Here is a 23,784-nt window from a genome sequence, read left to right on the forward strand (position 1 = left end):
TAGAAATTCGTTTTGCTTTTCCTCCTTTTCCCTGTTTTCTGGTGATGTAAAGCACATTTTGTTCTCTGAAGAAATTAGTTGTCATCTATCATCAAATGTGCGTGTTATTTTTTTTTTTTAAGAGGAAATGTCTGCGCTTTGAAAAGAAAAGTAAGTTGTGATGATTTCACAAGACATGCAGAATAGAAAATACTTAGAATATATGTGGCAATGCTTGGTCATCTGAAATTGGAGCCATTTTTAATATTGTTCAGTATGCTATAAAATGCATCACACTTGCGTAAATGCTGCCCTGAATAAATAAGGTTTAGGCTGCCCATTTCTTTGACTAAACAGAAAATTGAGCGTGTACCTAAAGATTAATTCCCATTAAATGCAACCTGGGGTGGGAATTAAAATATTTTTGGGTGTTACTACACATATTGATTGACCAGGCTTCATTCTATTCCTCTCAGAGTGTTTTGTGTTCATTATGTACATGTGAAATGAGTATTAGCTTCCACATGCTACAAGCAAAATGCTGCCATCCTCACAGGCCTCAGTTTTGTTCATTTGTATTTTCTATTCTTGATGGTGAAAAGAACCTAACTTCTGCAGCCAAACCCTTTTTTCCCCTTAGAATTTGTGATTTGTTCAGTGTTTGTTCTGGCATGAAGAAAAGGGAGCCAGGTTTTGTGTTGATGCTGTTTTTCTCTGAGGGAAACTAATTTTTCATGGTTACAATTGGGCTTTGACCTACAAAAATCTCTGGGTGTTTGGTTTTTTTTCCTTAAAAAAAAAAAAAAAGACTCCTAGCTTTAATTATGGAGCAGTATTAGATGTGATCCAAACTGGTTTGAAAAATGGGGGAAAAGTCTCATCCCTACTTGAGATTTTTCATGCTTGCTATTCCTTTTCTGAAAGAACTTCAGTTGCACTAAAGACTGCCAGCATGGGTAATAGGAGCACCTTGCTGTTCAATTTTCAAATTGCTTTTTGAAATTTAGAAGAATGGAGCTTGTGATGCTTTCTGTGCTGGCTTTTTTTTTTTTAAGATGCTGTTTTGTGTTTTGGTTCTATAAACCCTTCCAGCAGAAAGTTTGGTGCTAGTAGATTTTTGTTACCAGGATGTAGGAGTGGTACAGTGACAGAGAAGCAGGCTGAATGATGATCACATGCGGAAGGCCAGAACTAACCTGCTCTGAGCTGCCTCTCAAAGCCTAGCCTTAAGCTATCGCTGGTTAAAGCAGCATTGCTTTGTATACTTTGTATGCTGTCTCTTGCAGAGCTCTATTTTTAAAACCCATCTGCTGTTGATCCATGCTTTACCTGAGCAGGGAGAAAATAAGTTTTGACTTTTGGACTCCTTTTTTCTTTCTGCTGAGTAAGATGAGGGGTATGAATTCTTAGTTCTTACTCAGGCCACCCCAGAACATAAGCTGGCATCTGGCAGCTAACTGCTGTACATAAGCGTGTGGAAGCCAGCAGCGCTGCTTTGGCTTTTCCTGAACAGGGCCAGTGAGTTGGAGCCTCCTCAGTGCAGAAGGTGCACAGTCATTGATAGCATTTCTGGAGATCAGTTTTGCAGTAGTGCATCCCTGTGCCTGCCCTCCCACCCCGGCTGTTTTGACTAGGGCATTGTGTTCTATCTAGCAGCAGGCTCTAGAGTTCACACTCACCTGGCAAATCAGAAATACAACATGTGGTAGCCCTGTACAAGACATGAACAGATAATCTAAACAATTTTGGATAAAAACATATATAAAAAATTTGTAGTAAGAGATAGTAACTGTTTCAATAAGCAAAATAGTGGTTGCTTACAGATAAACAAGAGATGCAGTGTAAATGGTCTTGGGCTGGTTGATGCAGAAGAGAAATGTATGTGCAATTACTGCTGCATTCATTATTCAGTTTGCTGCTTCAGAGAAGCTGCAGTTGAGGGTTCCAGTTGATCAGAGTACCACTGCTGGTTCCCTTATCAAATGATGCAAGTGTGTCCTCATCAGTGTTATTTCCACATTGAGTGAACAGAGTGAGGAGATTCATGGCACCTGCTTGGGCAGCTGGGTTGCCATTAAGCTAATAAGCAGATAGAAGCAAACCTTGTACCACAAATTTGTCTTGAAATTAGGGTTTGTCCCAGAAATCACAGCTGTTCTGTTTTTTTTTGCAGGGGGACCCTTTTCCCCTCCAGTTAAATGCATCTACTGCTAATGGAGAGCCCCCTTGTTAGGACTAAGGGCTTAGCAAAAGTAGAGAAAAACTTTAAAAAATTAAGTGCAGTTGATAGTGTGGTAAGAGGTGAGCTGTAGCAGCAACTGTAGGAGTTTCTAAACTGCAACCCTCTCTTTAGAGAATGTGGATGTAGCTTCAAGCCAAGGGTGGATGAAAACTGCAAGACCATGACTATTTTACACAGGTGCTCTATGCTGAAGTTACCACCATCAGCCTGACTGATGTCTCCTACACTGTTCATCTTCATATTAATCCTAAATGTGACCTGAAGTAACAGCAACAGAAGTAGACAAGTACGGAGTTGCCTTTTGCTCAGAAGTTAAAAATAAGTATTCACGTTGTTTCCTCAACTGGCTGACACAAAATTCCAACTCAGTTCCAGTAAAAATGAAGAAGTTCAAGTATCCTTTATTCAAGGTTGAAAAATGTACCACACCACATTATTGCAAAAGTTCATAGGTACAAAACACTTTGCAGCTGGTGAGAAGGCAATAAAAAGTTGTTTTTTTTTTTTTTTTAAATTTGTTACTATAAATTACTGTTACAGTACTTTGCAAATACAGAATTTCAAATTGCATCATTTTTACTTTTCTAAAATTGCCCACAGTACTAGAAATTCCTGAAGATAAGGCAGCTGTTTGTTTAAAAGAAGAGGTAGCTGGTGTCAAGGGATTTCCATTTCTCTTTCAATGCCCACATACTTAAGGGCATCAGCTTGGCTATATCTGAAATTAAAAAAATAAAAACAAAAATAAAACCCAGTAACACTGAACATTCCAGCTTTGTTGTTCTTACATAACAGCATAGCAACACAGCCTGGAATACTTTCATACTTGGATTTCCCCATAGTTTCTTCAGCAGGTGGGGCCTTTGTTCCTTGTGTGAATTTGCAGATGCAGAACAATGCTGACCACTCAAGAAACTGCTTTTAGAGGAGTTTGACCAAGAAGACAGAAAATGCTAAAATTCCACACTTTCACCTTGAATGTCACAATGCTAAAGTTCATTTTAGCTCGTGGAAAGCAACTGCATTTCTCAAAGTTGACTTACACAGTATCATCACTGGACAGCTTAGTTTTCTTAAATCATCTCACTTGAAGAGGAAAGTATGAACACAATCTTACAAGCACTTCTCTGTAATAACGTAAGAATACTTCTTGCCCATTTCTGAATTATGGGAGAGACAACCCATACTGCTATCTAGGGAACCCTACCAGATAAAGTTTAATATGCAGGTCTGTCCCTCTTTGCCACTGAACTTTTCTCTATACAAGTTTGTGTTCCAAGTCTGCAAGGTTCTTAACCAACTGCTTTGCTCAAGTCAGTCTTACTATGGTATCTGGCTTAAAAAAAAATGCAAGGGGACTGCTTCTCAGCTGCTGAGACCTGAGGTTGTAAGGAGGCAGGCACAGTAATTAATTATGAGCTGGGCAGAAATACTGAAAGCTAATCCAGCCTATGATTGGAAGAAATTACAAAATCCATCTACCAACCTGTAGTCAAAGAACAGTTCTTCACCAGTCTGAATGGCTCTTTTAGCAAATATTCCTATTCTGTGATCACCATTAACCATCATAACTGTTTAAAAGAAATTTAAACTTATGTTAACACAAATACTGATAAAATGTGTATTCTAAATAAGTATCCCACAATATTTCACACATTGCTAAAAGCAAGTAAATTTAAAACTTACCTTTTGCATAGCAGTTGGGATTTACTGAATGGTTTGCAAATCTAATTTTGTTGCCCTTGCGTGTTGCATCAACCACAAAATCTAGGGGGGGAAAAAAAAACCCAAATGATGGATAGATCACCTACAAACAATTTTTTGTGTTTAATAGCTAGTGTGCTTGGATTTTAGCAGCTGGAAAAGATAACTGCTCAGTTTCCTATATGGAAGAGCTAGCATATCATCCTACGATAGCTTTATTGTTCTGCAAGACTCAAAATATTCCACTGTGCATTCCATTTATCTCCTGACACAGTGGCACTACCTTAGTTTCTCATGTGAAGCTTCTCTACCTTTATTCCACAAGGACAAGCTCCACAAATATGCTAAGGCAGCTTTTTTTTTTTTCTCCTTTAAAATATTTTTTAGTATTTCACACTTGACACAGTACAGTCTCTATTTTTCTCTTCAAGTGGCAGTAGCCACATGTCTGTGTGTGGCTTTTTTCCCCCCCAACACAAAATTACCATCATAATTTTACTGTGACTTAAATTAGCAGTAAGTTATTTCAGACAATACTCAACAAGCCTTTTAAATTCTTTAGGCTACTTTACTAATGCTTGCATGTAATTTTACTCCTGAAAATTCTACTTCTATTCAACTCATTTTGTCTATTTGGCTTGTATAATAGACTCAATCCCTACTACCTAGTTGACTAGCATTTAGCGGAAAGAAAAAAACCACTAGCTATCAATACTAGGAATCTACGCATTGCTAGGAAAAGATGTGCAGAAGAAAAAATTTCTTAATGTTACCTGCTGCCTGCAAAAGAACAGGGCTGAACAACATGACGAGCATACATACTTTATTTATGCTGCAAGGGTTGTGACTAGTACATACATACCATTATTCAAGTTAAACAGAAAGCTGCACATGTATTTGTCGTATACTTTTCCTCTTCTGTCTGCCTCATCCTGAGAAATAATCTAAAAGAAACAGCAATTGTAAGAGACCACCTCTCCCCTTTTGAAACTGTAGCAGCTTAAGGTCAAAAACCCCAGACATTCTGAAAGAGAGGTGGGGTTTTTTATTCTCTGGGACTGAAAATATTCCCAAACATGAAGTACTGTTTTCAGCAAGCATTCTGCGCTTATCAAACAACCATGGTTTGCTCTTAGCATAAATAAGTTCTTTCAGAACAGAAGGAAAGCAAGAATTGCTTCTCATCTCAAAATCAAGACTGCATACCTGATTCAGGGTTTTCTCATTACTATAGAACATATTTTAGTGAAAGCATCTACTGAATTTTAGTACTATATTAAATGATTTTGCACAAAATTCCAGGCACATCTGAATTGAAATTACGTCTAAGATAAAAATGACACTCCAGCCTCTCATTCTCACAAGAACCTATGTCAAATTTTTTGTGACATTTCAACCATCTAGCTCCTGGGTTTGGAGCCTCTGACAGCAGTAGCTGTATACTTAGTCAATCACATCTCCCTGTCTAAACATGATACCAAGTTAGAGACAATCTCTTGGTCCCTAGCCAACACACAACTTCACCAATTAAGCTCATACATAAAAAGTGTTCTCCGTCCTTACCTCACCACAGTATTCAGAGATGAATTCATTCTTCTGTACAGGATCTTTGATGAAAATTCCCCAGCCTGCCACATCTGAAGGTGCCAACAGCAAGTGCTGTGGGAGAGAAAAACCAAAAAGTTTAGACATGCCTGGCTTGGATTTGCTTTTCGGTATTTTTGTTTGTTTGTTTGTTTTCTTGTTTTTTTGTGGGGTGGTTTTTTTTTTTTTGGTCGTTTTATTTTGTTTTTAATCGTATCACTTAATGAAACATACGCTGGGGCTCCAGGAGAGAGGACAAACACGGATTGTTCTAATTATCAAATGTACACCGAAGTTACAGCTTGTGGACCAGAAGTTGTATATGAAAGAAAAACCACATGAAGTACTTGAAAACCAATAAAAATTTTAGTTTAACCTTGAAATGAGGGTGTTACATAAAAAGCTATACAACTAAGGACTTCAAACTGGAAAGGTGTGCAGACAGGAGCCCATACTGGTTAGCTCAATATTCGACTGACCTAGTTTGTGGGAAGATGTTCCGGAGCAGAAATAAACTTTGGTTGGTTTATTTATTTATTTATCAGAGCTGAACAGGCTTTCGAGATATCTTTGGTAGACTGTATACAAGTTCGTGTATTAGAATCAACTGAAGAAAGAAATAGCCAGTATCTATATCTGAGCCAAACTTCCTTATACTGATCTAGGAAAAGACTGATGAGCTATCACTTTAAAACAGCAGCCTATTTGCACATTACAAGCAAAGCCTGAATGAGGAAAAGGAGATATTCTACTTCAGTGTTACACAGAAAACACTAACTAATTGGTACACAATGAAATGTACACAGAGCTTAACAGCAGCACATAACCAAGCTAACACAAGTGACAGCTACCTCCCGTTTTTTGTTTTTCTTTTCCTGTTTGACAGCATGAAGGCAAAGAAATTCCATTCTCTGGCATGAAAATACAAAAACGCCTCAAAACCAAGGCAATAGGCATGTAGTTGTGTAACTATCTACATACCTTTTTGGATCCTCTCTGAATGCTGCAGTTCTTGCAGGAAACATTTTTGCTGTCCCAGTGGTCGGCGGCTCCACATGTTAAACAGAGATCAGGATCACATTCGCGTACAGCTAGGTAACATGGACACTGCTTAGTGTTGCATTGTGCTTTACAACGACATCCAGGAAATCTGTTTTGGCCTACAAAGGAATATAAGGAAAACAAAACGGGCAAGTATGAAAAAAATACATTGTAAAATTAAGACAGTGCAGATTATAGCATATCAGAATATTAAAAAAAAAAAGCCATTGTATAGGCCATTGTATATACTTTTTATAGTATAGGACATTCGGGAGTACTGTAAATTCTTTCCTTCCCTCATTTTGCTTTAGTCTTCCTCAGTTTTAAGTCTGGAGACTGTTTCTGACTTCATTCAATGGCTAATTAAGAGGGCCAAATTAAACTGAACACATGCTCCCTTCTCACACCATTTGACACAACTTGCTGCTCCTGCAAACACCGTCTGCAGTACAGACTGCCTGCTAGTACAGTTAGATGTTGGGACAGTGAAAGAAATTTATAGATAGCTTTTAAATGTTTTACTTACATTCTGAGCTGCACTGACAAAACTTCTCACAGAAGTTTTGAGCAATTACACATGGGCATGAGCTATCACAAGGCTGACGTGGATGATCACATGGCTGATAGTTGTAAACATGATTCGATGAACCATCTGAATAAAAATAGCAACATTTTGTAAAGTTGAAAGGTGCAAACAAACAATATGCAATTCCTTTCACTCTTTAAAGTAGAAATTCCCTTTCAGTCATTTAACTAAGAAAACCCCAAAAATGAACAAAAAATCCCAAACCTATGATCAGTGGGGTTAAAAAACCAAAAGACACCAAACCAGAACTGTAACATTAGTTAGGTGTTTGTCACCATTAGTTGCCTGCTTCCTAGTGCACTTCATTCTTCCCATTATTCAGCTGCTTTGAGTATTCAGAGCTGAAAACTGTGTACCGTGGAAAACTGAAAAACGAAACTACAGTGGTATAATTTCCTATGTGAACATGTCAGAGTAACACTGGTATTATTCAGCAAAGTAAATTTGCTCAAATACCCAAAGTAATTTTTATTCTGGAGCAACAGTCAACTTTCAAACAGATACACTGGCAAAATAATACCTGGTCATTATACCACTGTGCTTTCCCAAGTCAATTTTCCAATTGACAACGCTAACATCTTACAGGCAAGGAGGGACTATCTGGGACAAGTCTAGAGCTTTACCTATAGAGCAGCTATGAGAATTTGGTGCTATGTAAATTATATTTGGTGTTAATACTCCTGAGCTTGTGTTGGGTTTGCATGTATTTGTAAAAATGCTCAAGTTAGCAATCAGCAACCAAAAAGGAGAGTCACAAACTGATCAATTATTTATGTTATTAGAAGCCCCAGCCACTCTCAATAAATTTTCAGGTAACTATTGCTAAAATAAGCTCTATTTAAAAAAACAAATGCCGCTTTTTACCGCAACTCCTATTGTTAATACCATTTTTATCGGTACTTCAATGAGGCCATACTGAAAAGACCGTAAATTCAGCCTCCTTCCCTTTTTATGGAATTATACAAAGCTCTTCCAGTTACATAAACCAAATTTGTCCCTACAATATCTGAAAGGACAGCTTACTTTTTATCTTTTTATTTCCCCTATAATCTCTAGCTCCCCATGGAATGTATATAATAGACTAACCATTAAAAAAAACCCCAAAACCCCCAAAAACAAAACCAAAAAAAGCAATAGTAGGATCTTAAAAGTTCAGGACATAAATTGAATGGAAAGATGCTAACCCTTTTTCAGCTGTATCTTTCTGCAATGAGCAGCCCACAACCTGCAAAAACACAAAACAAACACAAGAAGGTTGACAGGAACTCCTCCTGCAGTGGGCTGGGAAAGGTAGTTGCATCTTGCACCCACAAGACTTGAAACGGGAAAGTTTCTGGTAACATGAACATCTGCTGACTGCGCACAAGTCAGAAGCAGCTGCAGCAAAATCACTCTGTCCCAGTCTCTGGGAGCTGACAAGATCAACACTCTGCAGGCTGCTCCCTCCCCCTCCCTGCACCATTCCTCTAGTCCCAGGATTGTACCAATGAGCAGCCCCCAGCCAGCCCAGGCTAGAGAGATGCTTAAGTTCAGATGGCCCTTAAGTAAAACCTGCAAAGCAGAGGCTGCTGGAGCTGCTTCTAGCAAGCAGAAGCAGCAGCAGAAGGAAGGATATGGAATTGCAGATATGCAGGGACATGTCTAAATAGGGGAGTGAAGGTCTCTCAACTGTTTGCTTCACAGGACTTGGCCCCAGCACCACACTGGTAATCACCTACAGATCACAGCCAGTATTACCTGTCATCTGCTGAGCTCCAAATATACAACAACAGGAGATCACACCTATCTGGCACAGACATACTGATGCAACCTCAGTATTTCTTCTTGTTGGACAACAGACTTTTCCCCAGTTTTTTCTGACTGGTGGTACTGTGCTAAGCTGTTTCCCTTCTAGTTCAAACTCTATACGCCTTTCTCTTGTGTCCTTACAGTTTTCTTTCGGTGTCCTCTTTCTCAGTTAGCTTAGCTAAGCACTCCCTTTGCAAGAAGTGGTGGTTTTGTTGTGTGGTGTTTTATTAAAAAGTTTAGATTAAGGATTTTCAAAGTTTATGCTTCTTGCAGTTTCTTAGTATGTCATAGAGCAACATTAAAAGAATATGGAAGAAGCCTCATTCCATGGCCAAATAATACACTGCTAGCTGCACCTAGCAACTTCACTTTCTGTGCAGATTTACTTAGCAGTCCAAAATACTCGTGAACACATGTATGCAAAAATACCCTGCACAGAACACTTAGAAAGCTATTCTGCCTTTCAGTGAATGCAACACTCAGAAGTTTGCACTCTGAAAAAATATCTCTGTAACTACTGACATAGGACTTTTTAGCTGCTACTTCTTTCATACAAGCATGATATCAATTTCTACTTTAACCGAATGGTGTGCTGGCCCCCCCAACACACACAACAGCTTTAGGTAAACAAGATTCTCTATGCAATTGCCTTTTCAAAGCTTTAACATTAAACTTAATGTTAGGTGCTCGACAGCTAACTTTCTTACAAGCATTTGAAGGAACCCATACAAGTTAGAAACCCCCAGAGGCAGACTTGTCCAAGTATCTGAGGTTGAGGGGAGGGAACAAACCCAAAGACTATCAGCATTAGAGAGCACTGTAATAAACAGATGACATTCCTATTAAGAGTGACTCACTCTAGAAAAAAGGCTACCAACATATATTTATGAATTATGAGATGTTGACTCTTTGCAAGAAGACAGTTCCCATATAATTGAAAGAAAGAGTGCAATTTTGACTTAAATTACTCTAATGCACATCAAACTACTTTGCTTTTTTGTCTGGCTGGTATTTGGCAAATGTAACATATGCCGTATTTTTGAACAATTCTTTCACAGAAGCTTGTCTCAGCCCAAGATAATAAGGACCTACTAGAATACCAAACCCTTAAAAGCTTTCTGTGGATAGACTTCTTAAAACACCATTTCATTAGCAATTAGTATGAACCTTTTTGTTTTTTGTTTTTTGTTTTGTTTTTTTTTTTAAAAAAAAAAGGTAAGCACTATCCTAATACTTTAAAAGTAAAATGCCACTTGCTGACTAGTTGCCACCTGACACTTTTTGGTTTCTATGGGAAAGTATAGACTGTATGGACAATGTCACTTGAATATGACAGAGATTGCCACCATCAACAAAGCATTAATACTAACAACTCAAAATGGATAGAAAACTAAATATGGCAGTCACAATGGCAAAGGTGTCAGCTTAGCCACTCTTGTAACAGAGATTGGTGTCACAGGAGGAAGAGACCCTAGCAAGAAAGGAGCTGGAGACATAAAGTGTGAGCATGAATTGTGGGGAATGACAGAAGACAACATGAAGTAAGCTGCTAACACTGACCAATTCGACAGGAGGTTTAATTAGCACAATAGAATAGTACATTCATTGGCTTGTAACTTTCCAAAACTGTCAAGAAGCACTGCAAATTTCCCTGATTACTGTACAGCCTGAATGAGTACCGTACTAAAGGTGAACTAATTTATCTACGTGCCCTATAATCTGCTATCTCAACCAGAAACAAAAGGCAAGATCTGGTCCCATGCACCAGGAAAGCAAAGGCAAGGAAAAGACAGAAAGTTGAGAAAGCACTCGCGACTCGAAGCTTCATAAAAAAAAGCAAATTGGAAACTCAGTGGCAGATTTCCAAGCAAGCAGGTGGATTTGTACATCTGGTTGCTGACATCTGCAGGATAGCCAGCTTAGAAAACAAGTGTTTCCAGAAGCATGATGTCAAAAATACTGTTGTTCTCTGCTAACAACCTAACTAGATTTTGCCAGTGTTTTTAGGAGGCACTGGTATCAGTTAATCAGGCAGTAGAAACGCATTCTTTGGAAGAAGCTACACTAGCATTTCTTTCCCTGCACAGGGATACTCTGCTACCTGAAATACCACTGAAAATTCAAAATACGTGCCAATTATGTCAATATATGTAGTTAAGTCTTTGCAGTGTTTGATCTTCTGGCATCACTCAAAGAACTTCTTTTCAGTCTCCTAAATCGTATCTTATTCACGGCCTCCCTGCCACTCTAAGACTTAGGCCTTCCAACCAGGTGGCGTGTAAGAATATCTGTGCCAATGCCTCACCTGCACCCCTTTTGCTGATAACAGTGAGACTTTAAATCCCTATAAAAAGGCACCTTGAACTCTAGGCAGAACCACATAAGCTCTTCAAACATATCAGTGGACAGAGGGTAGGGACAGGAGGAGGAAAGTGAGAAAAAAGGAAAAAAGAAAATACTTTCAAATAAAGTTTACTAAGTAAACTCGCATCCTAATAGGGGATGAGGGAGGGGAGGAAAACAGAAATAATCAAGAAGCAGCATTACATGGCCCTACAATCAATAACAGATCCTTACCAATCCAGAGGAAGGAGTGTTGATTAGTTAAAGCAAATACAATTCAGCTTCCAGCAATGGAAGAAAACATACACATAAAAGAATGAACAGTGCTGAAGTACTCTCCCTCCAGCATACGCTCATGCTTTTCTGAATTCTTTCTTGGTTCAGATTTTTCTGTTGGCTTCTGTGCAGAGTACTCACTCCTCCAGCAAAGCAGAGTTTTCACAAACTGCCAGGTTAGTCTCTGATACATAGGACAGGCTCTGACACTTACTGGCTCTCCAAAAAACAACTATATAAAGTCTTCTCCTCTCATTGATCAGCCTTATTATGGCTATCTAACAAAAATGACATTGGAAGGAGGGACAGAATATCTTTTACTACCCAAGAGGGGTGTAGTCTTGCCAGCTAGTTGCTCAGTATGCCTATACAGGCACCAAGGTCGCATGAGAAACAAGCAAAATATTGTAAGAAAATCTACTATCTAAAGAGTTACAAGAGGCCATTAAAAGCAGCCTTCTGCTGCTGCTTTTCAGTGAATGCTGCTTTTGCTCGAAGGATATCTATCACACGTACACATGGAAAACCTGCAGACCACTAAGTCTTTTGCAATGGTAAAGTGCAAACAGGACAGAAGGGCCTTCCTGGCTCTAGGAGTGGATTTACTCTAGGAGTGAGTAAACTCAACTCAAAGAAACATAAGAAAAAAAGAAAGACTTCCAGATGGTTTTCCCAATTACTAGTTGTGCGACATCTTTAGAGAATGCTCAGATTACAGTAGTATGTAGGCGGCTAAAAGGTTTTCCTTTTTTAAAAGACTACTGCACATAGAAGAATGGAGACAGCTTGACTGACACATGTTCTGTGAAATCAGATAAAAAAAAAAACTTATCTCCTTCCTTTAATAAGAGTTAAAAGAATTAAAAGGCATTTCAAAACTAAATTGCTAGCACAAAAGTTTTTATATTGGCAACTAATAAGAACAAAATAACATCAAGAAACCCCACATAATGGTATGTGCTTTTATTTATTTGGAAAAAAAAACCCAATCCCAAAAAAGTCTCAAAACTCCTCCAAAACAACGTCAACCTGGTAACCATACAATCCATTGCAGCTTCAAAATACACTTGAGCCTTTTAGTTGCTCTTTTCAAATAGATGTAGTGGCACCATTTTTATAGCAATTTGTGTGAATCTGAAAGCAAGCTAATTCCCAACTGCATATTCCAAATGTGCACTGTGGCTAATAACTCCAGGTTTAAACAGCCAAGCCCATCAAATGCCCAAAAACTTGAAAACTGTGCCAAGAGCATTAAATCAATAGTTTTTGCTGAGAACAGAATCTCTTCCAGACGCTTACTGAATCTTTTCCGAGCTCACATTGGTTGCCTCTATGCTACAAAACAGAAACATTCTACTCCATGTCAACAGTATCTTTGAGCCAGTATTAGGAATTTCACTAAGCCTGGAAATAATAATTAGACAAGAAATATATTTAGACAAGCTAAGACAGAAGCAAGAAGAATCGATGGGAGAAGAACTGGAAGAACAAGCTTGGGGGAAAATAAGGAAAGTTAAGGGGAGAAACAGGAAACTTTATGGAAAAAAAAAGTGTACTTATTGCTTGCAGAAAGAAATGTTCTTGCTAATTTTCAGTCAGCTTTTTATCTCCTATGTTCTTAGGCCTGGGAATAAAAATAGTCAACGCAGAGGTGCATTTTTCAAACCTCAGGATTCTCAAAGAAAAATGCATTTCACTGACAGACAGTAGTCACTAAGTTTACAATTTCAACAGAAATTGTTTCAGATGGTCTTTGGGGCTCCAGCAAAAGGTTTTATTTTGTTATTCATTGCAGCTTCACTTTAAATAATAACTTGTTGACCTGGTTCTTTAGTTAAAGTTCTAGTTGATAATGAAACTGGGGTGCTATAAAGGAATAGTCTCTCAAAGAAAAAAAGGCAATCCTACTAGTTTGCTACAACATTTTTGCTTACTGATCATCTGAATCTTAATGGAATACAATTCACCATAAAAAACCCATGAGTTTTAATTTACAAAATACCATATAATCATTATTGAATCCCATTGTAACACTTGTAATATTTATTGCTGCAAACAAAATTATACCACGGTATCTTGAATGTTATAACAAGCTGTGTAGAGTATTTCTAATCTAAACTTAGTTTGACTCCATGCAGCAATATACCTACAAGAATCTGCTATCAAGAATCTGGCTGCTAAAAAAAAAAAGGGAGAGGGGAAGAGAAGTGGGAGGTTATACTTGCCAATGCGGTAAGACTTTTGTCCGAAACCAAAACACCATTTTGTTTTATTGTTGCAAATTTTGTTTTTTGGAAGCAAAAGGAGAACGAGTTGCATGACTTCCTCCAAAATACTTTCTGTTCCGATCCCCTGTATCTCCAATTTATTGTTATGCTAAGGTTATTTAGTAACAGATTTACCTGTGTTTCCTTTTCTTCTTTCTGGGAGGAGTATCAACATCTTCAGCAGGGACTGGAGCAATAATACTAGATTCCTTTACTCTAAACTCATACACCTAACAAGAGATACCATAATACATCCACGATAAATCTCTCGCTAGTGGAAAGTTGCTCATTTTCTAAGTTAGTATGATTTCCTCCAACCAACAACTTAGATTATATCCAGACATAGTCTCTTTTCAATACATTTAAAATCGATTATTTTTGTCATTTAAGAACAGATAGTCTAATTTAAACCTTCTGTAAATTTAATTTAAAGCAGTTTTAAAACTAACTTTTATATATTTGTGGCATGAATTCTAGATCATAGCATTCTTGGGAAAACCAAGAAAATTAATTTTCTCTTTTAGTAATCAATACTGGTATTTCTATACTTCAGTTTTAAAAGTAAAATGCTATCATCCTTAGTAAGTAGCTTCCCTTCTTACCTGCCTGCACGTTTTGGTCCCAATCAGTCTGGCAATTGCACAGAAGTTGTCATAGTAGGTGCCAATAAGAACTCTAAACATTGAGGCTTCTGCACCACTCCATTCCACATTCTCTGGAGGCTCAATATTTGGCTTCATCTTTATCGGCGTTTGACACCTAGAATTTGCTTCTATAATAAATAATTGAGAGTATGGGTCAATGTAAAGCTATGTTTCAAAAATTTTACACAGCGCTTAAAAATGTCAAATTATTAACTGTAGTTAAAAATATCCCAGGGTTTTGTTGTTGTTTCCTAAACTAAGTGCCACAACAAAACAGCACTTTTCACATACCTCTTAAAGAAGTTAAAAATTAGGTAACAGTAGCTATTGAAATTACGCGCTCTCACCTCTATATATAAATCGAGACAATCTGGAAATTTTCTTACAGGGTTCTATTTGATTAAACTCATATTATTACTCTATCTTTTCACTCAGTTCCGTACATTCCAAATACGTGGTTTCTAGGATTGCGTGACTCAATTTGTTTTGTTGGGGTTTTTTTTTGTGTGTGTGTGTTTGGGGTTTTTTTTTGTTTCTTTTTTTTTTTTTTTTTTAAACTCTCTGAAGCACTGCAGCTAATTGAATAAAGCAGCATTGACTAGACTTACCAGAGGAACTGGATGTTTCATCTTTCTTTTCTTCTTCTTCTTTATCATTGTTTTCTCCTCCAGTTTCAGTTCCAGCTTCTCTATCACTATCTGTGTCTTTTGACTCCAATACATTTATTGTCGGCGTGCTGGGTCTGCTGGTGTTGTTTGGAAGTCTTCCCCTTCGGCGGCCACCTGGGCGCTTTGGTGGTGTCTTTATACGCTCAGCGGTCAAGGCAGCTGCAAACTCCTTTGCACCTTCCTAAACACAAAACATTACAATTTTCAGTAAAAGAATTAACAAGTGTTTTCACCTGTGGTCAGGGATTGGGGGAGAACACATTCTACCTGCGTACTGTGTAACTCTGCATTTTCTACAAATCAATCACGTATACACAAATTCCAGTTACGTGTACTCTAACCATGAACATAAATAGTTTCGATGCTATCATGAAAAAAAAAAAAACCCTACATTTACAAAGTACTTATTTCAGTATTTCAGTCCCACTTTCATTTTGGCTGCCAAGTGAAAAATAATTCAGTAGTAAATTTCTATTTTCCTAGATGACAGAAAAAAATGAGAATTTCCCACAGAGAATATCCTTCAAAATACAAGAACTCTTCTTGCACGTGGCACTTAAACAATATGTGTTCTGCATTTTTTTAAATGCAATCACTGGTAATTTGTTTTCTAGTGGAAAGGGGTATGACAATGCGTAGCAAGTTTTTTGATTGGAAAATTACATGGTTTCTCATACTAAAAAATTTAGGGGAAGTATGAGAGAGATTTGAATTGAATGAATTACTAAGGATTTCCCCTTATTAATTTCCATCCTGTTGTTTCTTAAGAGCACAAATGCTGGATGGAATCCGCCTTTGGCAAACTAAAAAACCTTTATAATTTTTAGTTGTGATACAACTTATGAGAGAGGTAAGTCTGTAAGACCCATTTTTTTGACTAGATTGGACACAATAACAGCAACACATTATTAGGAGGTAATAATCTTTTTTCACAGGCTACATCTAATAGAGCTAAAAATTATTCCCACTTAGACTTTCATTTGATGATTGGAAGTTAACTCATTTCTTTTGCACAAACTGAAGATAACATACTTGACTGCAAGTGGCCCACAAGCACATGCACTATCCAGCACGTCCTTACACTAAGTGTAGCTTGCTATACTGCAGCTAGCACTAACGGTTAGTGAATTCTAACACATGAAATTATCTTACCAGATGTTGATAACAGTGCGGTCCACAAGGCTTATTATCTAATGCTGTTTCTGTATTCTTTCGTTTATAAGTATTGGGAGTTGCGTGGAATGCTGTTGAATCAAGACATCACGTTTGTAAGTTTTAATATAAAAAATACATTAAATATCTAACCTCAGACAGTATCCAAAACACAAGGTTTACCCAGACTTTACTAATACCAGAATAAAAATTATAACAAATAGAAAAAAAACACAAAATAAACCCCATCTAGTGACATTTGACTTACCACTTAAATACACAGAGACAGCACATGGGTAAGTTTCACATATGCCCGTTTACATCAGTGGAAACGATCGTCACATTTGTTTCAGGTATCAAGGAAGACTTGCTATATCTCCCTTCCCAACAAACAGAACAGACTTTGCTTCCGTTACCATGTTAAACAGAATTATTCAGGGCTTCTCCTATTAATGCATCATCATCTCTCAATCCGTAAGATTCAGGTGTTCAATTCCTATCTTGTCAAAAAATCCAACCCCACACACTTCGGAAAGGTAATGGACCCACTTTTCATTTTTGTTAGTGAGAAGGACACAAACATTTTTACTCTACTAGTTTATTAGCACTCCAACTAAACTGACAGGTGATAAGAGTTCAGTTCCTATATCCCAGCTGCAGGGTAAAAACAAGTTAGCATCACACAGGCGCTATGGATCAGAACAACCACAGTTAAGTCTGCAACTTGCAGAGAAGTATCTGCTCATGTATCTGACGGACTCTGTATAGTTCTGTATAAGTTGCAGAACAGTGACTCAGAATGAAGCAGAACTGGGTACGTTACAGATGCAACATGAGCACCTTTATAAGAGCATGGCAGAGTTTCCTACCCTTCGTTTTGCCAGAGCTCATCTCTACCAGCTCTCCCCTCGTGCAATCCCTGCCTCCCAGCAGGATGTTTTCAGAGAGACTGACTTTCCTGGTTTTGCTGGAAGTCTTGGAAACTCTTCCATGTCCATTACTTAACTGAAGCCTGGAAAACCTGCAGCTAGACTCTTACCAGAACTCATATACTCCTATTCCCAAATTATATTAGGAGCTTTTTGAAATACCATCCTTAATTTTCTGCAATTCTCTTTTTTTAAAAAATTCCTCCATGCTCAAGGGATGAATTTTTGGGTTTTAGACAGATAGATAGATATCAGTAAATACTTCCCCCCCTCCCCCCAAATGTGCTAACAGTGGCATACACAACCACAAGGAAGAGAAATGGAGAATGCACTCAAAGTTTAAAAAAAAAGGCTACTCAGTGCTAGCTGTCTGCTTTCTAATGCTCCGTGAAGGCCTAGAAAAGACACCCGTCTGAAAATACATAATTCCCAAGCACTGTAAAAGCACTTATGCTGGAGTTTTACCACAGTTGCAGTTAGGCAACTGTAACTTACAGTTAAGTTTTTCAACACTCAGTGAATAAAAAGTGCTAATGTTCAAACTGAAAGAAGAAATCCCTCCGCTCTTACCCATGTTAATCCATAAGAAGGGCCATTCTGTATCAACACCACACACATCCTTCTCCTTCAATAAGCCACCACCATAGGCTTTCCTACTCATCTTATTTCTAGATTGTACACGAAGCTTCTCTTTATAATAGTCCACTATGCTTTCAAGACTGAACTTTTTAAATGAAGTTCCTTCCCTTTTAAAGAATGTGGGCAGAGCTCACATATGTGTCTTCACAGACAAAGTTTTTAAAAGCAAATCTCATTTCAGTCATCTGGTTTGCAGCGTAGCTCCACAAGCACTTGTTTTGGCACCAGCGGGTAGGGTGACCAGTGGTGGTGAGCACTTCTTAAGGGAGCTTCTCTGATGAAACCACTCCGTCTTGGAACCATCACTTCATGCTCCCCTCCCATAAGGGAAGGTGTGCTGGAAATCAAATCATAAATTCTATAATGTTATGCCTGTATTAATGACAGCAGCACATGGGAACCTCAGGGAAGCAATGTATTCTTCCAAGGCTTTCTTAAAAAGGTATAAACAATATAAAAGTATCACTAATTAAATATTGCATCACTTTCTCCAGAGAAATATATTACATTTTATAAATCTGAAAACAAAAAAGTTTCAGTTTTCCATATATGGACATACAGATATGTAAAAATTATTTACAAGCAAGTATAGGAATGTAATTTATGCATATTGTTGCTATTAGCACTCTTTCTTCCCCCACATTCCAATTAAAAGCTTTTATGTGGTATGTCACTTCTCATATATTTCACATATCTCTGAAGTGTTCATGAATTCTGTAGGTAAAATATGTTAAACAACAAAGAAACTTTGCAGTTTGATGCCAAGTTGTTCCACCTTTTTCCAGCTTTTAAGAAACAATGAGATGATGGGAGCCCCCCCCCCCAAAAAAAGAGTGGAGGGAAAAACCCCCACATTTTTCAACACTGCACCTTTAAATTTGCACAGTATACCATTTCATTCATTCAGGTTTTGTTGGGGTTTTTTTCCCACATAACTGTTTTACCCTCTCTTCATTCCACAAGGAAAATAATTTTGCAACAATGCAAAAGAACAGTAAAACATTTGCAAGCCATGATCCATATCAGACTGCTGTAATGTGCAGAAATCAGAACTATTCTTTTTACATGTCACTTGCAGATGCAAACATTTCTCTCACAAGTTCATTTGTGCACGGTCCTAAAATGAGTGTTTATTTTTTAAAAAAATTGTTTTCCTTTAGACAATGAAGAAATGTTTAGTTTGTAATGCAGTGAAACAAATCAATGTTTGACTTTTTAGACCAGCAAGACCTCAAAAATACACTATATCTGATACTTAATATTAGAATCATATCTTGTATTCCACTATTTCAAAAACACCCAACACAGTATACTACTGACAACTGTAGTCAGAATCTACCACCGCTGTTGTGAGGTATCTTTTGGGGAAGGAAGGACCCAGGACAAGAACAAAACTGTATGTATAGCTGTGTTATGAATCTTGCAAATATCAGTAGTAATTTTTTTTTCAAAATCGAAGAAGACTTTGCAGAATTTCCTAAATAACTAAACTCCGTACTTCTTCAATAATTTCCTTAGAAAAGTCATTCTAAAACTGCTTCACTGAGCATGTCTTTGAGATTTATTACCTGTCTCATCCCCAATGGGCTCAATTCTCATATTTTTCATAATGTGAAAGCACACAGGCAACAATTTAGCCTGAAATGTACCTTTGCTTCACAGTCAAGCTATTTGGGAAATTCTCCCTACCTGATATTTTTCCTTCTTCTAAATTCTTTGTTAGTCCAGACATTTAGGCATAATTCCTTGCTGTCAGCAAATGAAGTCGGTACACAAGTTTTTTCAGTAATGTCATCACCTGCACATAAAGGGATTGCCAGGTCGTCAAGGGGACTTGACATGTTAAAAATCTAATGATAACTTTTCCAATATTTAACTCAAATGTTCTAGAATAAAGATCTGAAACTACATAAAATAAGGCTAATCTTAACACAAATGGAATCTAAGAGGGGGAATTACAAAAATCAAAACCAGACCTAATAGAATTTCTTTAATTCTCTATGCCTCCTCCAGAGATTCGTGCCTTCCAAAGTACAAATCTGATCACTGTAGCCCACCACATTACCAAAGTAATTCATCAAAAATGTCATCTGCAGAAGCCAGGACATCACCCTGTTGTGCTTGGCAATTGCATGAAGTAGAACATGGGGGCAACTGATAAGGGTGCTAGTAGAAATGTTATCAACTTTTTAAAAATTGAATTGTTAAATTTTGTTGCAGAGACACTGAAAATTGCTAGTGCAGCCTTCCAATAATCAGAGTAGTCTTTTTTTTGATGAGTTACTTATTCCCAGCAATGAATCTGGTGGATTTTGACCAATGGTGTTAAAACTTCACAGAAAGTGGTCATACAAGTGATTCTCAGTTTTTAACAGATAAATTCCTAGCTCTAGACAGACACAGACAGAGAGACACACAGACAGACAGAAAACAATCCTCTTTCTTTGGTGTTACTACAGACAAAAGCAGAAGGAAGCAATGCATCCAAAGCAGTGACCAGTCATTGTAGAGGTGGGATTTGGGTATGTCTTCAGGGAATGGTGACTGAAGCATCAGTTTACTACATTCAGTGTCCAGCCTGGAAGCTACAGAGTGAATGTGTAAATCAAGCTTTAAGAGATCTCTTTGCAATGATCAAGTATCAAATATATTTTTATCAGTGACAATGCATAAGCTGTCATGAAGAGCATTATCATAACAGGTAATTTCACACTCCATCTTGACACAAAGGTGCATCCTGAATGTCTCCACAGTGGAAGTGTTATTCTTCCTTCTTTCTGCTATGGCCCTGAAAACCTGAAGAGATGACTTAAAGTTTGGGCCTTTTAAGTACGAGGCATGGTTTAAAATGAAGCCTTGGACATACACCACTTTGGAAAGAATACTGACTTGTTTAAGGGACTTATCAAAAAATCGCCAGCAACAAGAACTTAGGCAATCTTTTAGCATAAACACTTTGTTTTCCATCTGAAGGTTATGCACACAGAGAAAGGGGGCACAACGCTTTTGGCTTAAAGGATGCCGCTAATGTGAGAACTGAGGTCCTATAGCCGATCAGTGACATGACTCTGGACTTTGTCATTGGCTGAATTTGGCACTTAAGAACATGTCAAAATGCACAACACTATGAACATGTCCTTCACAGCACTAAAAGAAAAGAAGTCTCTCGGAGTTGGTGCCTCAAAACTGTGGACTGGTAATACCAGGCTGCCCAGAGTGGTACCTACCAAAATGTGATCTGTGGATCCTTTCAGTTCTGCTTCTAACAATCTGCAAAAATGACTGTGAAAGGCAAATCTATATAAACTATATAAGTAATCAAATACATGTGTATTTTAAAGGAGCCCATATCTTCACTGGAAAACTCCTACAAGTTTATAAAAGTAGTGAGAAAAATGGCCTAAAACCACTGTTGTAGAAGTACCTAAAATCTTCTGGGGTGCTACTGGAAAAAGTTTTTTCTCACTATGTCTGGACAATGCTTTTTTGTTGACTTAAAAGTAAAACTAGACTGGCACTGAATCTCCCTGCTAGACTATTGAGAGTGTCAAGAACTCGTAAAATCACTGCCAGACAAATGGATTTGCCAAGAGGTAGCATACAGCTTCACTTCCCTGTCCTACAGACTAAGGCTGCACCCAGCACTGCTTGGAATGAGTCATCCAGGCAACTAAGATACTTCTAAACAAAACCCGGAGCTTCACAGAACACGCTGTGTTGAAGCTGGCTGGACAAGGCAGCAGCTATACCTCCAGAAACTTAACTGTTCTTAAACATTATTCAGAAGTAAAAGCTTCTTTCTTTGTATTTTCAAGCAAGGCCTGCCAACAGAATGCAAGGAGAAAGTGAAACTAACAGACCTAACTCCAAAAGCCACAACGCTAAAGAAACTAGGAACAGGAAAAGCTTCCCCCCCGCTGCCATCTGAGAACAACTCCAGTTCCTCCTCAAACTGAAAGGCAAGTAAAGGGATACTAAAAAGCAGCAGCACTGTGTAAAGCCTTCACTGTGAAGTACAAATACAGGCAGATTGCATGGGTGCTGGATGAGGAGCTGCTGACAAAGCACAGAGATTTCCAAATGAACATGCATGCACACTCACAGTGGAACATGCAAATGAACAGTTAAGTCAAAAGACAAAATTAATTTGAAATAGAGGGCATCACAGTATTCAACTACAAGTCGAAACCTCTTCATATGTGACTGTTAGGTTCCCCTTTACATTTGACTCGTTCTCAGAGAAAGAATTGTCTCAAGTAGCACTTCAGAATCTCTCTTATTCTTCACACTTTGCAAATGGAAACTAACATCATTGCTAATGCTCTTGTTAAATCCTTCCCCCAAAAGAATGGGGCAACATGAAAGCAATTCAATGGAAAGGATATCACAATTTCTAAAACTCAACTGTCTGAAACAATTCTTCTTCAAATCACCAGGTACAAGTAAAGTGGCTAAAAAGCAACTTGAGAGAATAAAACTGTTCATGGATATTCATTCTCCCTGCTGGAAAATGAAGCAAGTCTGATGAATAACTAGGTATTTTTATGGAGAAATATATTCCATTCTCCATGCACAAACTGAGAAAGTGTAACACAGAAACAGTAGTAGAAAACAATGTAGTTTTCTTGAACACTACAAAAAGTAACATTACAGGTTGGTCCAAGCCAGGAATTCTATATGAACTCCTAAATGCAAAAAGGATGACAAACTACCCCAAACAGGTGCATTCATTTTTTTGAGGCATAGTTTTCACTGCGAAATGATGTCAACATGGACAAGTTGTTTTCGTAAACTTTAGCGGTATTACTGCTTTTGTTTTTTCTTCTCTTTCCTTCCTTCTGTATTGCATCTTATGGTATTTTTAAGTTTCCTGACTTGCAAAAAAATAAGAGATATACAAGTGCACTATAATTGTACTTACGATGTAAGAAGCAATCATATTTAAAACAGCGCCTACAGAAGAGTGTGTGAAAAGAGTGCAGGCTTTGCTCCCTCTGAACAGATTTAGCATTTGGTCCATCTATGTTTGGTGTGCATTCAGGAGGAAGAGCTCCTGGAAGCTGCTGCTCAGTGAGTTCTTTGTATCTTAAAAGAAAGAAATAGAAGTTATTTATGCAGTGTAAGAAAAAGAAAACCAGTAATTTTTGATTGCAGTACCACTCTGTCTTTCAGTGACAAATTAAAAAAACGTTAAGAAATATGTGCCAGCTAGAGAGGTCAATCTGTCAGTGACATGACAAGTTATTAATTCCATACTCATTAATACAAATATAAAATTGGCTAGGAAAGAATGCATTTATTTTCTGGACCGTCATCTCCTCCTATATTACTCACTATTACTCACTAACTCCAAAAAGAAGACTTTTTTTTTTTTTTAACAGAAGCTTTTATTTTACCATCTCAAAAAGTAACATAGATTATTAAACACATGCAAGCACCCACTTTTCAATAGTTTGAAAGGAAGGCTAACAAACACCTCTGTATTGTTTGACTCGGTGGGAACAGCCAATTCCCTTCAAGTATCACTTGCAGAAATTACACAGTTGCCAGAGAACTTAGCTGCAAGGGGGACCATTCCTAATCAACAAATATTTAACAAAATCAAGGAATCGTTGTTTCATAATGCAACACAGCAATATAACCTAAGAAATACTTTCTTACTTCTCTTTCAATTCTTCTGCTGTACCCTTGTCTGGAAACATTGAGGAAATGGCTTCAAATATCTTGTCAGAAGGAAATCTCCGAGGTGGGTGGCTTGCTTTCTCTGTCAAAGAAGTAAAAAATTTGGAAAACAAAAAAATTATATTTCTGCTCCTTTGCTACTTCAAGGAGGTGTTCAGAGAAAGGGGGACTTCGCCAAAATCCTAATAAAAAAAAGAAGCAAAGGTTTTTATTTCTAAATTACAGACAACTTAAACTGCATTAAGTGATCTTTCCTGCTG

The 23,784-nt window shown here is 37.7% G+C and overlaps 1 protein-coding gene across 5 annotated transcripts in view; it reads right to left on the minus strand.

Annotated features, from left to right (window-relative positions):
• Window positions 1–2,590: 2,590 nt before the first annotated feature.
• Window positions 2,591–23,784, minus strand: part of EZH2 (enhancer of zeste 2 polycomb repressive complex 2 subunit) — a 29,289-nt gene continuing 8,095 nt past the window's right edge. For 3 of the 5 annotated variants that reach the window (XM_009587257.1, XM_009587256.1, XM_009587258.1), the window contains 14 exons: window positions 23,504–23,606; window positions 22,764–22,927; window positions 16,275–16,366; window positions 15,063–15,303; window positions 14,413–14,582; window positions 13,946–14,040; window positions 8,321–8,361; window positions 7,077–7,202; window positions 6,491–6,669; window positions 5,489–5,584; window positions 4,788–4,869; window positions 3,908–3,988; window positions 3,708–3,792; window positions 2,591–2,939 (listed from right to left, as the gene is read on the minus strand). In XM_009587257.1, coding sequence (XP_009585552.1) covers window positions 2,879–2,939; window positions 3,708–3,792; window positions 3,908–3,988; window positions 4,788–4,869; window positions 5,489–5,584; window positions 6,491–6,669; window positions 7,077–7,202; window positions 8,321–8,361; window positions 13,946–14,040; window positions 14,413–14,582; window positions 15,063–15,303; window positions 16,275–16,366; window positions 22,764–22,927; window positions 23,504–23,606 — 1,616 coding nt within the window. In that variant the 3' untranslated portion in view covers window positions 2,591–2,878. Of the gene's footprint in view, window positions 2,940–3,707; window positions 3,793–3,907; window positions 3,989–4,787; window positions 4,870–5,488; window positions 5,585–6,490; window positions 6,670–7,076; window positions 7,203–8,320; window positions 8,362–13,945; window positions 14,041–14,412; window positions 14,583–15,062; window positions 15,304–16,274; window positions 16,367–22,748; window positions 22,928–23,503; window positions 23,607–23,784 lie in introns of all 5 variants that reach the window. The other 2 variants (XM_009587255.1, XM_009587259.1) reach the window with 2 other exon arrangements.

Source organism: Fulmarus glacialis, unplaced genomic scaffold (assembly GCF_000690835.1).
Source record: "Fulmarus glacialis isolate BGI_N327 unplaced genomic scaffold, ASM69083v1 scaffold42361, whole genome shotgun sequence".
Lineage (NCBI taxonomy): Eukaryota > Metazoa > Chordata > Aves > Procellariiformes > Procellariidae > Fulmarus > Fulmarus glacialis.